Source organism: Venturia canescens, chromosome 4, assembly GCF_019457755.1.
Source record: "Venturia canescens isolate UGA chromosome 4, ASM1945775v1, whole genome shotgun sequence".
NCBI lineage: Eukaryota > Metazoa > Arthropoda > Insecta > Hymenoptera > Ichneumonidae > Venturia > Venturia canescens.
Genome location: NC_057424.1, coordinates 5264955 through 5280197, shown reverse-complemented (window position 1 = coordinate 5280197; position 15243 = coordinate 5264955). Strand labels below are relative to the sequence as shown.

The 15243-nt window shown below is 37.7% G+C and overlaps 1 protein-coding gene across 2 annotated transcripts in view; it reads right to left on the bottom strand.

The window, feature by feature from the left end:
- Positions 1–2: 2 nt before the first annotated feature.
- The window catches only part of LOC122410162 (acetylcholine receptor subunit alpha-like), a 97791-nt gene continuing 82550 nt past the window's right edge, over positions 3–15243 (bottom strand). The window contains exons 6-14 of one of the 2 annotated variants that reach the window (XR_006260869.1): positions 14795–14975; positions 13932–14047; positions 13533–13701; positions 10617–10753; positions 10209–10328; positions 9886–10068; positions 9386–9596; positions 2804–7822; positions 3–2682 (exon numbers count right to left, since the gene is read on the bottom strand). Coding sequence is in view for 1 of the 2 variants with exons in the window: in XM_043418235.1 (XP_043274170.1) it covers positions 7625–7822; positions 9386–9596; positions 9886–10068; positions 10209–10328; positions 10617–10753; positions 13533–13701; positions 13932–14047; positions 14795–14975 (1315 nt within the window). In the remaining variant the exon portion in view is untranslated. Of the gene's footprint in view, positions 7823–9385; positions 9597–9885; positions 10069–10208; positions 10329–10616; positions 10754–13532; positions 13702–13931; positions 14048–14794; positions 14976–15243 lie in introns of both variants that reach the window. The other variant, XM_043418235.1, reaches the window with a different exon arrangement.

The following is a 15243-nucleotide window of genomic DNA, read 5'->3' as shown; positions in this document are numbered from 1 at the left end:
ACTAATACAAAAATCAAGTTTATTCATCAATTTTTATAGATATACACCTGTTATGTAGAAAGTTTGTTTGTTGGTTTTATCTGTTTTTTCTTTCATCTTCAACACTTTTACCATTCAAGTGGGGCATCGTGCAAATTGATCGGAGTTTGGTGACTGTTTTATTCAATTCTCCTGAACGTGTTATCAATTCTATTCGTTTAGAGTTACTTTTTGTCGTCTCTTTCTGTCATTTTATTTATCTAGTGTATATAATCAGTGAGTGGAATACAGCAGTCGACTGCTCGATGCCCCAACAACGCTTCAGTTACAACCCTCGCAATACATATTTTTTCTTTCCTTTAATTTTTTAATCGTATTTCTTCATTTTTCACGAGGCGAGTATTTATAGAAACGCTATTCTTACAACGCTGTTTTTATCGTTAATTCAACGTTTTTATTAACCTCGAACATTTAGTGTTTATTATCGTTACGATGTTCTATAGATGTATTATGAAAACTTTTCGTTGAGTGTCGCAATGGTAAACGCATTTACCCAGGCCGTCGGTCACCCGATGGTGTCATAAACTTCGGTTTCGAGATGATTTTCAAGTCGAAAAGTTTCGTAATCTTTTTGATCAATGTTCTTTGACGTTGATTATTGAAATCGGGTCGGGCAAAGGTTCGTGAGATCAAATGTTGCAGTGCGCGAAATTTCTTACAGAATAATTTTCGAAAGTATTTCGAACGAATAAATATATCATTTTCGAGGTTAGCAAGAAAAGCAAACTTTTTGGCGAAATTCTTTCGTTTTGGTTTAGAGACTGAACTAATGAAAATAGAGAAACCCTCAGAAGACTGATTCCCATAAAACTTACAGCTTTAATAACGCGTGGTTAAGGATTCGAATTTGTTTAAAAAACGTGACTAAATTATTTATTCGATTTGTTCGACTTGAAATTCGATTTCAAACGTATGTTTTTGGTGTTGGCCGTCAGTGTGGGATTGTAGCACAACCTGTATAACGGAAATTTTACGCCAATTTCATGACATAAAACCCTGATCAGTATTGATTCGTGCGTGATTCTTCCATACGTTCTCCAAACAAATAAACACAACGGGTACGTTTACTATTCCGACGTTTGAATTTCGTAGTTTTGTCGATTGTCGATAACTTCATCAATTTTGCATTCGTGATAAACAAAATAGTATGATTCGGTATAACGATTCGCTCGAATACGATAGAGATATGGATGAAACGGGGGGGCACACGATTTTTCCAAAAGAATTGTTAAATGTTAAAAAACAAAGAAAAAAATACGTACATTTTGATAGCAGTTTTAGATGTACCAAATATTGAGTCAATATTCAAAAACTTGCACGAATTAGATGGATCAAGGTTTCAACCTAAAATTGACGTGAAATCGTGTAGTGCACATTTTGTTTTTCTATTTTTTTTTTTTTTTTTTTTATAGTCCGTGTCTCGTTGCACCGAAAAGCAAATATTCGCTAATTAGTTACGATTTTTTTCACGGGGTCTATGACGGGTGCATTTAAATTTTTCATGTTCCACTTGAATAAGTGTTTCCTTCTCCATAATACATTTGAGCATGAGGAGAAACAAATTGACGGTACACGGACATATATACATACACCCCTGGATAGACATATTCGTGTCTCGTGGAACGCTTCCGATCAAGCGAGCGCGACTCCCACAGTTTGAATCACTTATCAATCGTGTCGGAGCGGGGATAATTTTTTAAGAATACATTTAATTACAGAAATGAACGGAAATTTGAAAAAAAATAAAGTTCTTCCGATATTCAATGCTCAACTTTTATTTTTCCAATTGACGCTAATTCAAGTTTTTTTTGCTATACATTTTTTGCAATTTTTTGTTTTCAAAGTGTTCTGTCTAGTTTGAGGAAACCCGAATGATTTTGTGTGTCTACGACCAAAAACATGTGCATGATCAGTGGTAGAAATGCAAATTTAAAAAAAAAAACGTTCGACGATTCCCACGATCACCGTTGATGAGTTGAGACAAATCGGCCGAAGTCGCTTCCGCCCAACATTCTTTATAATAGTGATAACTACCGCGAGACAAAAGATACTTTGAGAATTAGTTAATAATCGCAATTGTCATTCGCTCGCAACGATAGTACGTTTTCCCGTTATCTTTTCTCCTTTTTAATCTTTGTTTTGTTACATTTACCTACATGTGGCAGTAAATAGAGAACATACCGTACATACAGTCGTTTAACGCACAATTTTTTGAGCAACGAAACTATTTGATGTGCTTGCGTGTCTTGTTTTTTGTTCTTTTTTTTTTAATTTTAATTCGTCCCGATATTCTGTTTCACAATCACGTCTCATTTGGACGAACGAGCTTTGGGTATATTCAGTTTTGCTTCAAGTTCTCCACACATACACACACACGAATTTAGAATATTCGTCCAGCGAAATACTCATCGTGGAAAAAGTCTGATAGCCCAGAAATGTTGTTTCATTAATTAATGATATTTAAGAAAAACAGTTCGAATTTATTCTGTACAAACGAAAGAGCTGAGATTCGTGTGAAAAATCAGTATTTTCACGATGGAAAAACATGGAGTAATATACCTAACCTATAACTCGATAACGCACTCGGTAAAAAACGAGGGAAAATATGGTTGTAGTGTGCTGTCTCATTCGTGTTGCTTGACACTGTTACAAAAGCAAATAATAAATTGCGATTAAAAAATCACGAGTAATAGTTGTAGCTACGTTTGGTACGGTGAAAATTTGAGACGGAAAACATGAAAATACAATTATTCAACGTACGAACCGCGTTCACGCCGACAATGGGCTCTCTGGTCTCGGTATCTTTTTTGTTTACATTACATCTCTCCCTACTCAATTCGTTCTTGACGAACCGGGACTGTAATCGAATTTCTATCATTTTTTTTTCGCGAACAATATTTTTCTCACCTTCGTTCGTAACAGATATATGATTTGAATCAAATAATGATGTATTTTCACAACAAGTAACGAAATTCATGTAAACAAAATGACAATGAAAATGAATGGAAATCAGTTGAATTTCTGTCAGTCTGATTATACAAATCAATGGAGATTGAATAACTCGTTGATTATGGATGTAACAATGTTGTGTTGTGTGACATGTATATACGCGAAATGCTGTGTTCTTGTTTTACTAAACGTTGCGACACGATTTTCTTTTTTTTGCCAATTACGTGTGATGGAATTTTTCAAATGCATGAATATTGATCGCTAAAAGTTGTTCAACAATAACGCATTTATAACGGTTTTGTTTGGGAGTAAAATGACGAGTGAGAAAGAAATTCGAGGACATTGATGCGTGTACGTTTTTCGTGTAAAAAAAACATGATTTTTTGTCCTTTAGTGAATGCTGCGTGGAAAAGACGATACGAATGAGGCGAAGTGGCTACCGACAATCATATTCGTTATTTTTTGTGTCTGCGCTTATTTGAATCGATAATCCTATTCCACAAACACATATACTTGGTATATTTCGTACCGTTCGATAACATTCCGTATTCTAATTTGCCCCGCAATTAAAATTTTATTTCTCCATTGTTTTTTGTTTTTTTTTTACATTTCGTGCTGGTTTTTTTTTTCGCTAAATTCTCTCGTCGCGGGTAAAATGTGTTTCTTTTCCTATAATCGTTAAGTACAGGCAATATAATTTCACATCGATGGTGGATCGATCGTCGTTTTTACGAATAACTATTACGATGATAAATTGCGACAAGAGATCAAGAGATGATTTTATTCTTACTCTTTCTTCAGCTGATAATCGGGCGCAAATAAGTTGATGATTTTCAATCGATAGTTCAGTTCTCGGTATATCGAGTCACTCGTTCACAGTGATGGCGGACGTACGAATATTCGCTCGTCAGTTTGTTTCTTCAAATACCTTACTTAGAATTAATGTGTTTTTTTTTGTGTTGTAACGGGCTTGGGCTTATTCAATAAATATGCTTTCCGCGTAATATTTTAAATTTATCATTCGTCGTTAATAAGGATATCTATCACTGGTGCTTACTTCTGAAACATTTAATTGCTTTCTTAAAAACTACACCGTTATGCCACTCGTGCACACCTCTCGATAAAATTTATCAAATGAATTAATTTTTTCTTTTTTTCTTCTCTCGTATTATGATCCAAAAAATACATAATAAAATGTAAAAAAAGGGCTTTTCGATATTATAAAGATGCTCGAAAAATGGAAGGGGCACTGAAAAAATATTCATCATATTTTCTCATCGAGCTGTTCTTTAAAGTTGAATTAGTTGTCTTTCTTTCTTTTTTTTTCCTTTTAATATCTATTTTTTGGCAGAGACATGGATAATTTTTGGGTCCAATTTTTTCATTTTCTTTTTTTCTTAATTCTTTTTCTTTAAACTCTAATTCCGATCGATTCACTTACGAATTGATTAATCATGAAATAGCTAATTTTATTATTCGATTTAATGAAATGGGAAAATTTTTAATACATCATTGGCGAATATTTATCGATAAATCTTTCCACAAACGGATGTTGTGGGGAGTATTTTAAAATGAAATTCTCGTCACTTTATTCGGCTGTATAAGTCTCGCTTTTATTTTCTAGGTACTCGACTATATAGCGCTTAGCAAATTTATCTATATTCTCTCATTCTTCCACAAATACACGCACGCACGCACGCACGCACACACACATACACGGTCACACACAATTTCCCTTTTATAATATCGGCATATATAATTTTTAAATGCTGTGTAGAAAGATACATGGACGAAAAATGAATTCGCGCATTGATACGAAATTTATGTAATTATAATATATCTCGCAGGAAGACTAAAACTCATTTCAACCCAATTATACATGGAAATTTATAATTAGTTTTCATATTTTTCATACTCGCTTGTGCGGGTGTGTGAATGTGTGTGTTCGAGAATTCGTGTGTGTTTAAAAATTTTCCTATATTTTTATGTATAACCATGTTTTATTATGTTTTATACGTAATGATAATGGAACGAATGTAATTCACGAACGTTGTTCATTGTTACAAACATATATGTGTATGAGCAATAAAAACTTGGGTCGGCTCTTCTCCGTTTAGACTTCCGACCCTCTTTTTCTCTCGCACTTTCCCTTTTCGCTGTTTTGCTTCCAGCTCTCTCTCTCTCTCTCTCTCTCTCTCTCTCTCTCTCTTGCCCCCGCCTTCTATTTCTTATCAGTTTATTCCCTTTTTTAAATCTTTTCTTCCGCTCTCTCTTATTCTGCGCCATTAAATCGATGCAGATTATTTAGAATTTCATTTTTGTGATAAACGATCTCGCCTCTCCCGTCATATCGTTTTTATCGTTATTTGTATTTTTCTTTGCTTTATTCTTTACTTTTATGTTTATTTTTTATTTTATTTTATTTTATTTTTCCCCCTTTGTTTAGTGAAAATATGGCCCCTTTATTACAGGCTCGATGTAGCATTGAGAAACGAATTATTTTCTTCCTGAGTCTGCAACAGGCAAAATATTGTCTCGTGTCAATTGTTCCCACTTTGGTCTTGCTCGCCGATTTTTACGCTCACCACAATCAAACGATTTCTCCTGACGCTGTTATTGCCAATCGTTCTCCTCTTTTCCTCGAGTTTTTCCACGACATTTTGATAGATTCAATTTTCGTAAATATCAAATAAACGAAAAATCGTTGGAAAACAAAAAAAAACATTTCCCCCTTTCTCCCTTGAGTATGATCTCTGAGATCGGAAGAAGCGTGAAGAATATTTTGTTGCCACCTGTCGCAATTCCAAGAAATCAACAAATCCGAATGTTCACAGTCCCAGGAGAACAATCCCAAGCGCAATTGACACGGGACATTGAATATTAATGAGCTCTCTGTATTATTCTAGTATATGTTTCGTGGGTACGATGTCATTTCTTATTATTTCTTTAATTTACTTTTTTATATATATATAATTTTTTTTTGTTCTCGGTGTACACACACGACTTTTCTCGAGGCTTTTCCGCTTCTACGTACATATTACACCACTTGGCTTTTGAAAACTAACACGAGACCCATCATCGCGGCTAATCCGGAAGTGAGATTATTTTCATGAAACCCCACACTTGCATTAAAACACATTCAGGTGACGCTGAAGTTAGCAAATTTCAAGTTCAACGAAATAAACGAACGAGACATTTGCAATTCACCAATTTTTTATTCCACGAATCATTTGTGTAGGTTGATAAATGAAGAATTGCAAATGAAGGAAGGAGCAAAATGGAGAACTGCAAGTTGTTTTTTTCGTTCGTCTCGATTGACTCGAACGTTGCAGACTCCGGCGTCGTACATTCACACACACACACACACGGGCACAGCTCCTCGGTCGCGGTTCGCACGCTCCAAGTCTCACCTTGCTTCGTTCTCATTGTTTTCTTAGTCTATTTTCATACAATACGCGTGTATTTTATAGTATAATTATCGATTCTGAACTCATGAGAATATGACTCGAGGCAACCACGCTCTTCTTCGACTGGCTAATCGCCTTACTTTACAAATTCACGTATTTGTTCTTTCTTAATCCATTTATTTATCCGATTTATCAATTTTCTTCGATTTTCGACAATTACAAATAATTTCTTTTGCCTCCCTGCTCTGTGCACAGGGTGTACGAATATTAGAGCCGTTACTTCATCGTGTGCATCGAAAACTTGGGATTTCATGAATTTCGAGTTCGACCACTTGTTTTTTCAATCGCTCGGGGCCTTATTGTTTCTCACACAAATGAAATAAATGTGTGTTCGAAGGATTAGCGAGTCGGATCTGGAGAATAAACACGTTCAACTGGTACGATAAACATTATTGTACAATAAAACTTAACCTATCGCACTGAACTCAATGATCAAATGGACAAAACAGTGAATAGATATAAAAATGAAAGATAAAAAGCGCATTGGAATTGGGTCAGTCGATTGAAACTCGTTGAGCTCTCGCATTAATAATTCGTACATCCCTGGCGGGCTTAAAAAAGCTCGGGTACTTGGACGAAAATGGTTGGCGGGATGTATGAATGTGCAAAATAATTGGGGGGGGGGGGGGGGGGCATTATTTATTAGTTTCGAGTCTGTCTGAAGGGGAGGGGGGGTCTGATTGGAATGGAAATCGAGGCTGGCCTAGACGGGATCGCGGAATGACGTATCGAGTCCGTCTCTCTTCCTTCTTCATTTTTCTCCTCTTTCGCTTTTTTGTATTTCAATTAAATCGATCCTACGATTATACGAGTTTCTACGAGTTGTTTGGAAAACTTTTTGCTTTCCTCCGTAAACATTGCAAGTTACAGCGCTCGCGCCAGCGCGCGCACGTTCAATATTTTCTTGTTTTTCTTTCTGCTTATTTTTTTGTCCTTGCAATTTTTAATTAGTGATTTATTTAGCGAGTTTTCTCGGTGACAAGACTCTTCGCAGTCTTACACGGAGATTTTTGGATGGACCTTCGTTTTCTCGTGGGAGCTTCGTCTCCTGTACGGCGCTTTTTTTTAATCTGCTCTCTCTCTCTCTCTCTTTCTCTCTTTTACTCCTTTATTTCCGTTTCGTTATTTCAATTTTTTAATTATCTCGAATGAAAAGACGCGAGCGTTACTCATAGGCTCGTCACGATGTGCGGTTTGGCAGTGGTAGACGCGATCTCCGAAAGTCTCACGTCGATGGGGATCCGGTCGTCGTAAAGTGTCGGTGCTTGCAATATTATACCCGCCGTACCGACTACAACAGCGAGCGTGAAGATCCAGAGGAATAACCTGTCCAGCACCATCGCCACGTACTTCCAATCCTCTTTAACCTTTGAACATGGTTAAACAATAAATTATCGACTGACACTTACTTGGGGGAACAAATGAAAGAAACTTTGAGAAAATAGCGATTTTAATCCGTAGACAGCACACTCCCCTTGAGGTGACAGACTCGCTGTGCACTGGTGCAAATTTGCACTTGGACTTTTCAAAACATTTTTATTCCATCCATTAATGTATGGAATTAATCTTGCAACGAGATTGCAATGATTTAAAAAATTGAAAAATCAAGTTTTGTTATAGAAAAGTGGCCAAATTGAAGAAAGAAATTTTTTAAGTTTTAGACACTTGCAATTTTCGTGGGTACAAATTTGCACGAGTGCGGTGTCCACGGGTTAAGGAAGTTGAGGCATTAGAATGAAAATTATGTCACCGCTTTTAAACCGATCGCATCTTATAAAGTGAAGTGTAAAAAAAAATCAATTAAATTTTCAGACAGTTTAGGAGCGTCGTTGCTAAGAAAAATCAATAACAATTTGGACCAAATAACATGTAACCTTACGGAAGTCAAAAATGGTGCTAAAAATATGAAATTTTTTGAGCAACATGAGCAAGGCTTGCCGAATAATGTCAATTTTTTTCAGATTTATTAGGAGATTCGCTGAGATCATATTAATAATAATCTGTTTCCCGTGCAGGTTTGTGAGGCTAGGATCGTCACCGTCCATGTTTTCGACTGAGCTTTCACCAGTTTTTCGTCTTTTTTTCCCCAACTTGTAACGAGAAATTGAAACAAAAGTTCTGGCCTAAAAGTAAGTTTAGTGAGCAATTCGGATAAAGTGTTTTTCTGCGACACATTTCCCCCTCTCATGATTTTGAAGAGTCGAGAGAGGTGTTTCGATCTAGGCAGTTGGAATCGAACGCTTGAACGAATAGGTCCGATATTAGGAAAAAGGACTATTCGAGGCAAAAGACAAACGAAAGATGTCTTCTTCCTCCTTATAATTATTGCGAACTATACAATAACAAAACCTGTAAATAAATTTCGTTCGATCTTTTAAAACCATGGAATTCTTTCTTTTAACAACCCAATAAAAGAAAACTGTTACAAACTCTTCTTTAAAGTGTATGCAACATTGCCAAACCGTAAACTGGCCTAACGTTTGAAAGGTACAGGTCATAACTTTTGGGTTAAAAAAATGACTCAACTTCCTTAAGTAACAGGCTTTTTTGTTTGTTTCAGTCTGAGACGAGATCTCTCAAGTGGCTCGAACACGAGTTCAAATTCGCTTATAAAAACCTTCTTCCTTCCGTTTCTTCGTGACTTTATTTCATCCAATAGAGATCAAATCGTTAAATTTTCCCAAAATGAAAATATAATGAGAATTGAAGATCATAATCGTAAATGTGGAAAATTTCCAACTAAAGAAACAATCTGGTCGTTTTCAACATCGTTTTTCGGTTTATGGCAGTAGAAAATAGGCTTTTGAGACTCGGAAGCGCGATGCAGCTAAAATATGGCAAAGTGATGATGTAAAAAATGTTGAAATGTAAATGAAGTGATAAAAAAAGAGACACGCTACAAAAGGGATAAAAATTGAGCGGAAACTTACTCTGGTAGAGTCTTCTTCTCTCTTAGTGTGATCAGCGATAAATCTTATGGCTTCGATAGCTTTGTAGAGTTCTGGGCAGTGATGCCAATGATGGAGGGCATTGCAGAGAGCATCAACGCTCTCCTCGGTAGGAAGCTGCTGTGGCGGTGGTGCCGCGGCCGGAGATCCGTGGATTCGACACGTGCTTCCCAGATTTACCGCTTCCAACTCGCTGCGACAATCAATTATTCAAATTTTAACAGATTTTTTAGCACAGCTATTCATTGGTGAAAGCGTGCTCGAGCAAATATTGGGTCGCATCGCGTTTCGAACAGTGCAAACGAGTGGGTTCGAATCGACTCGAGCGAACGCCGTATTTTTCGAACGAAATTGCAAATCTACCGCGAAAAAAGTCGCCCATTTGCACTTTTTTCGACCGACACTAGGTTTTGCGTCGCCAAGAAAAAAAGAATTTTTGAAAAGAGAACCACAAAGGAAAGAACGAAGGCGATTTTGATTACCGGGGATTGAGTTCGTCGCGGGAATCGACACTCGGAAAGAGAACCGACGACTCGACGAGCTCGGAGGCCGACGCCTCGACGAATAACGATGGGTCCCGAAGTTCAAGGCCGTTACAAGTTCTCACCATAACCCGTTGGCTGTGATGGGGGTCCAGCGTCCTCTTGTCGATTTGGTACTGCGGCCTGTACGACGTTGCAGCGATTAATGTCATTGTCAGTTTTTATTATTCGCTCCATTCGCCATTTTCATTTATTACGAGCATTCCACAATAATAATTGACCAAGAGCATTCTCTTATTGGAATAAAACATTGTTCGATTTACCTGCGCATTACTAATAATCGTGGGAGAACGTGGATAAACACACGTCGGACCCATGGGGCCATCACGTGAGTCTGAGGCGACCGAAAGTGTACATTGAGGACCACGACGGTCACGCAGATGCTGAAAAGTTCATTCGTTTTATGAGATTTGAAATTTTTTAACAGCGGTAATAATAACCGCCGCCCAACCAGTCGGATAAAATATTAAAATTCTATCGTTTTTCGTCATTTCATTCAAAACTTTTGTTTATCTCGACGAAAGACGAAAACAATAATAATTCAATTATTTTTCTCCAATTGCTTCGAAATTATCGTTCATTTTTCATTCAATTTATGAATTATTCATCTCCATAATGAAATTATAAGAATTGTTAACAAAAGTAACGGTTTGTTGAATTTTTGAAAATACCTGAAGGTGTCGAGGATCATGGTGAAAAGTACAAACTTTCCGAGCAGGGGTACGACCAGCGAGGTAGGTGGAATGATTTCGGCCAAGAGGAGGAAGAACACCGTTAACGAGAGTAGAATCGAAATCGATAGACTCACCTAAAAATGGTTAAAAATATTATTCATTTTATAATATCAGTTACGTCAAAATTATAGCAAACTCGAATGGAGACCGAAATAGCAGTTTCATTGAGCAACTGTCAACTCGCAAAAAAAAAAAAAAAAATAATTTCCTTTCTAATTTTACTGACTGAATAAAAAATTCCGTAACAAAACGTGAATTTTGCATTCGGTTGGTTGCAAATGACACGAATCAGCGTGTCAAATTGTCGAGTTTTTCTTCATAAAGTTTATAGATGACACTCTATTTTTTTTATGTCTTACAATCCAACATTTTTTTTTTTTATGCCTGTGGAATTTCAAGACCCCTTATCGACTCGAAATATTAATAGTCGAAAAGTACAGAAATTAACATGTCGCTTATGGCCACAGTGACTTATTCGGTCTCTCAACCATCTTCAACTCAAAATTTGATATATTTCTGAATTAGATGTCGAAGATTAAAAACATTACTTATAGGAATTTAATCGTGCAACGTTACGTTAAAAAAAGGGGGGGGGGGTCCAGGGCCATCTAAATTAGAAAAAAAATATTGAGTTGAAGACGAATGGTTACAGAATATTGAAATTTTTCAGGCCCATACGCCACCTGTCATATATACCGCAACTTACATTGTCAATGGAAGTGACAGCTGTACTTTTTAGGGTTATATATGGTGATATCTGATCTAATCTGTCAACTGACTACATAATTCAACTTTGTCGAACGTTGCTTTTTCGCAATGTACTATTATTATCGAATCATATATGAAGGACTCGGAATGAAATATCTTCTGCGAAACGAACTCAACTTGAACATTATGTACGATTTAAAAATTAAGATAACGCTTTTTTACACTAATATTTTGCTGCATATGAATGACCGGGCTAATTCTTTTAAGGTACTCCTTTCACGAACCCGAATATTCTACAAGTAACTGATTTTAAATAACGGTAAGATAGAAGTGCATGCGAATAGATTGGTGAAATTTCAGGTCAGGCTATCGAGCATTTAACGAAGAATTAAAACTACAAAAACTGTCGTACTACATTTCTATTCAATAATTCATATACTAAATATTTCGACGATAAATAGAATGAATGAATGATAAAGCGACGATAAAAATCAAGGGTTACCGAATCCTTAAAAGAGATATTAACGGTACAAGTTCGAACAATGCCAGAAGCAGAAGCTTTTCCTATATAACCGCTCACTTCTCAGAGGTTAGCAATCAGTCTAAATTTCGAGTGTCCCAATTTGCGCTACCAAAAAATACGCTCATACGAAAGGAATATCTTAAAAAAATATGCGAAGGCTAGCAAAAAATTGACTAGTACGACGCACATGTACACCCTTAAATTGTGGAAAATCGAGTGCGAAAATGCTGTTGGTTCGTTTGTGGAGATTATTAGATCAGATGTTGGATCTCCTTCCGCGTACAACATAAATACGAATTCCTAAGCGAATACACGTATCAATGTGTGCGCGTAGATATTGGACCGTTTCATATAACCCTCGTCTATGTAAAATCGAGAGGCAGTAGATAGAGCAATTCGACAGGCTATTGTTTCGCGATGGTCGTCATTGATCTACGTGTGCTATGTAAGCGAATGTATGTGTAGTTTGAGTGGCTCGAGTAGTTCGAGTACAAAACCCCAGCAGCGGTGAATAAATAGGCGAGAGGGACTTATTAGCCTCATTTTCAGTCGGGCATCCAAGGACCAATCGTATTCGCCTTTCAATGAATTACTTAACATTCCACTTTCTATTAAGCATATTCCGTCGAGTGGCTTTCATTGCTACTGTCAATTGTCAAATTTCGTAATTCTTTGTGACAATGAAACCGATGGAATCGAAAAATCGTTCAAACACACAATGAAAGAGTGATAAATCCGGCAATTGAGATTATTCCGTTGGAAATTCTTGTTCAAACGTTCGCTGAAAAGAGATGAAAGGACATTTGGTAGCCGCAGGAGAATAACGGACTGGCAAACGGCGTCGAGGCAAAGATACGATGTGACATTTGACCTTCTAGTCGTCACACGCCGCTACCAGCATTGTGTGCCCTCTGCTGCATCCTTCATTCCTCTTCGTCTCTTCTTTCTTTCTTTCTTTCTTTCTTCCGGACGAGTCGCGAGGTTCGGGTAAAGAGCTTGGAACAATATAAATGAATTACATAGAGCGCAGGGATCGTATGCATATGTATCACATGAATATATGGAGTTCTTTGGGCGGTCGGATATCGGCTCGAGGTCAAGAGTCCACCGAAAGTATCGGGAATGGAGGTCGAGATGGGCACGCGTCATCGTGTCCTCCTCTCCTCGAACTTTTAATACCCAACGGAGCACGGAGCATGACAGGGAAAGCTCATTGTATAAGAAAGAAAAACTGAATAAAGAGGGAGAGAGAACGAATTGAGGTGGCAGATTCGACGTGACACACTGGATCCACTCGAGAACTTTCCTCCTCCTCCTCGTCTTCTTCTTCTTCTTCTTTTTCTTTTGTTTGTGATGACGGTAGAATGCTTTGAAAGATGAGCCTCGGGATAAACGTAAAGGGCAGCATTGCTGCTTTTTTTCTGCTTTACTTTTCGCCTGCTCTCACTCTATCGACGATTCAAGAGTAACGTTTCAAGTACATACGTGATTATTGAGCGAATAAAATAGCACGCGGAAATTGAAAAGACCGCGGAGACGAGAAGCCCACCGGAAATATTTGCTCGGTAGAGTTTCGAAAAACAAGAAAAGAAAGCGATTTGTAAAAGTTTGGTTCGACCAACCTTTTCACCACTGTCGCTCGGCAAGTAAAATACGAGCACGGTGAGAAAGGATATTCCCATACAAGGTATTATGAGGTTGACCGTGTAGAAAAGGGTCTTTCGTCTCATCGTAATGTTAAACGTTATGTCGAGGTAAGGCTCGTCGCAGCACGTGTAAAATTTCTCGTTTCTGAAAAATAAAATAAACGAGTTGCCAGAATATCGAACCTCTCATTCGGTTCTTTCGTACCTTTGGTGTTTCATGTCTGCCAATGAACTGCAGAGTTAGCAAGGATTCATACGATTGTAGCGCTGAAAAGTCCATTACGGACTGAGCAGCTCTTTTAGGCCCCCTGCCATTGCTCTACATTTCAGAGTCGAACGTCAACTTGCTTCGAACGTTTAAAACAATAGTGGTACCTGACTGCTGGAACTTCGAGTATGTCCCACTCTACGGAAGTGTAAAATTCCGAAAGATCGACACCGATGTTGACTACGTTGCTTCCACGAACCTCGTCTATGTGCCTGAGATCGACCTGTCGAAAAATAAAAAAAAGTAACAAATTAGTGAGCGACCCGAGAATGAGAGCTCTGAAATGTGTTTTTTCGTTCTTATAATTCGACTATATTTTTGACTCCTCGTGAAAAATGACATTTGTGACGAATGAGCAACAATATCGAGAGACAAATTGGGACGGAATGACCAGAAAATAGGATATTGAAGAGTGCTTGTCGTAACGAGGATAAATAGTCAAGGAAGGGAGCACGTAATTCACCGGAGTCTTCGTGAAAGTATTCCGGGAAGGAAACGATGAGGAATTTTCGTTCTCCCTCCCTGCTGCCCCGTTGGCCAGCTCGGCCTTGGGACTCGATGGGATCAAGCAATTGGAATATTTCTACTTATTATACGAGGGCGAGCTAGAGAGAAAATTCTCATCGGCTTGCCGAGGGCCATCGAGATGCTGATCCTGTTATTCGCCGCGATCATGAGAGCGCATCCTGGAATTCCTGTTCCCCAGTATCGGTTCCGCACCCTCGGAAGAATTTGTTTTTTCTTCATCTCTTTATTTCTCATTGGAATATAGTCTTCCTCAGTTTCGGTCATTTTTTCAAGCTACGTTACGCTAATTCAATGACAGAACGAAAATAGTTTTTCATATTTTCAACTTAACGACATTTCTCAATCAAAACGCGTCTCGATAGGAACGAAAGAGTGGAAAAAAAGATGAAAAATGAGAATGAGAAAAAAGCTAGTGAATATCGACCGAGGCTGAATTTCTCACCTGAAATCCATCGTAAGTCCACGATCCGAATTTCATGACGCACGTTTGTTCGTCAAAGGGAAAATACTCTACGTCGATTTCGCAGGAAGACTTATAAATAGCCGGCGGTTTCCAGTCCACTCGGCCCGTGTAATTCAACGTTGCTTTGGTCGCCAGTGTCACTTCGAAATTTCCATCGGCGCTGCAACATTCAACAAAATCTGTACACATTTCCAGGTCAAATAATTTCAAAAGATTTTTTTTTTTTTTTTATTTTATGAAAATCAATGCAAGTTTCTCCGTCAAGGAAATTCACGCGGATCTAATGAAAATCGAAAATTCCAACTTTAAGAGTTGAAATTGCCTGCCTGCATCTATTCTCAGAATTATTATAGGATCTACCGTTCGAAAATAGCATGAAAATAGCACGAAAATCAATTTTTTGAAGGGTTATGCTCTTAAGGTAGGCA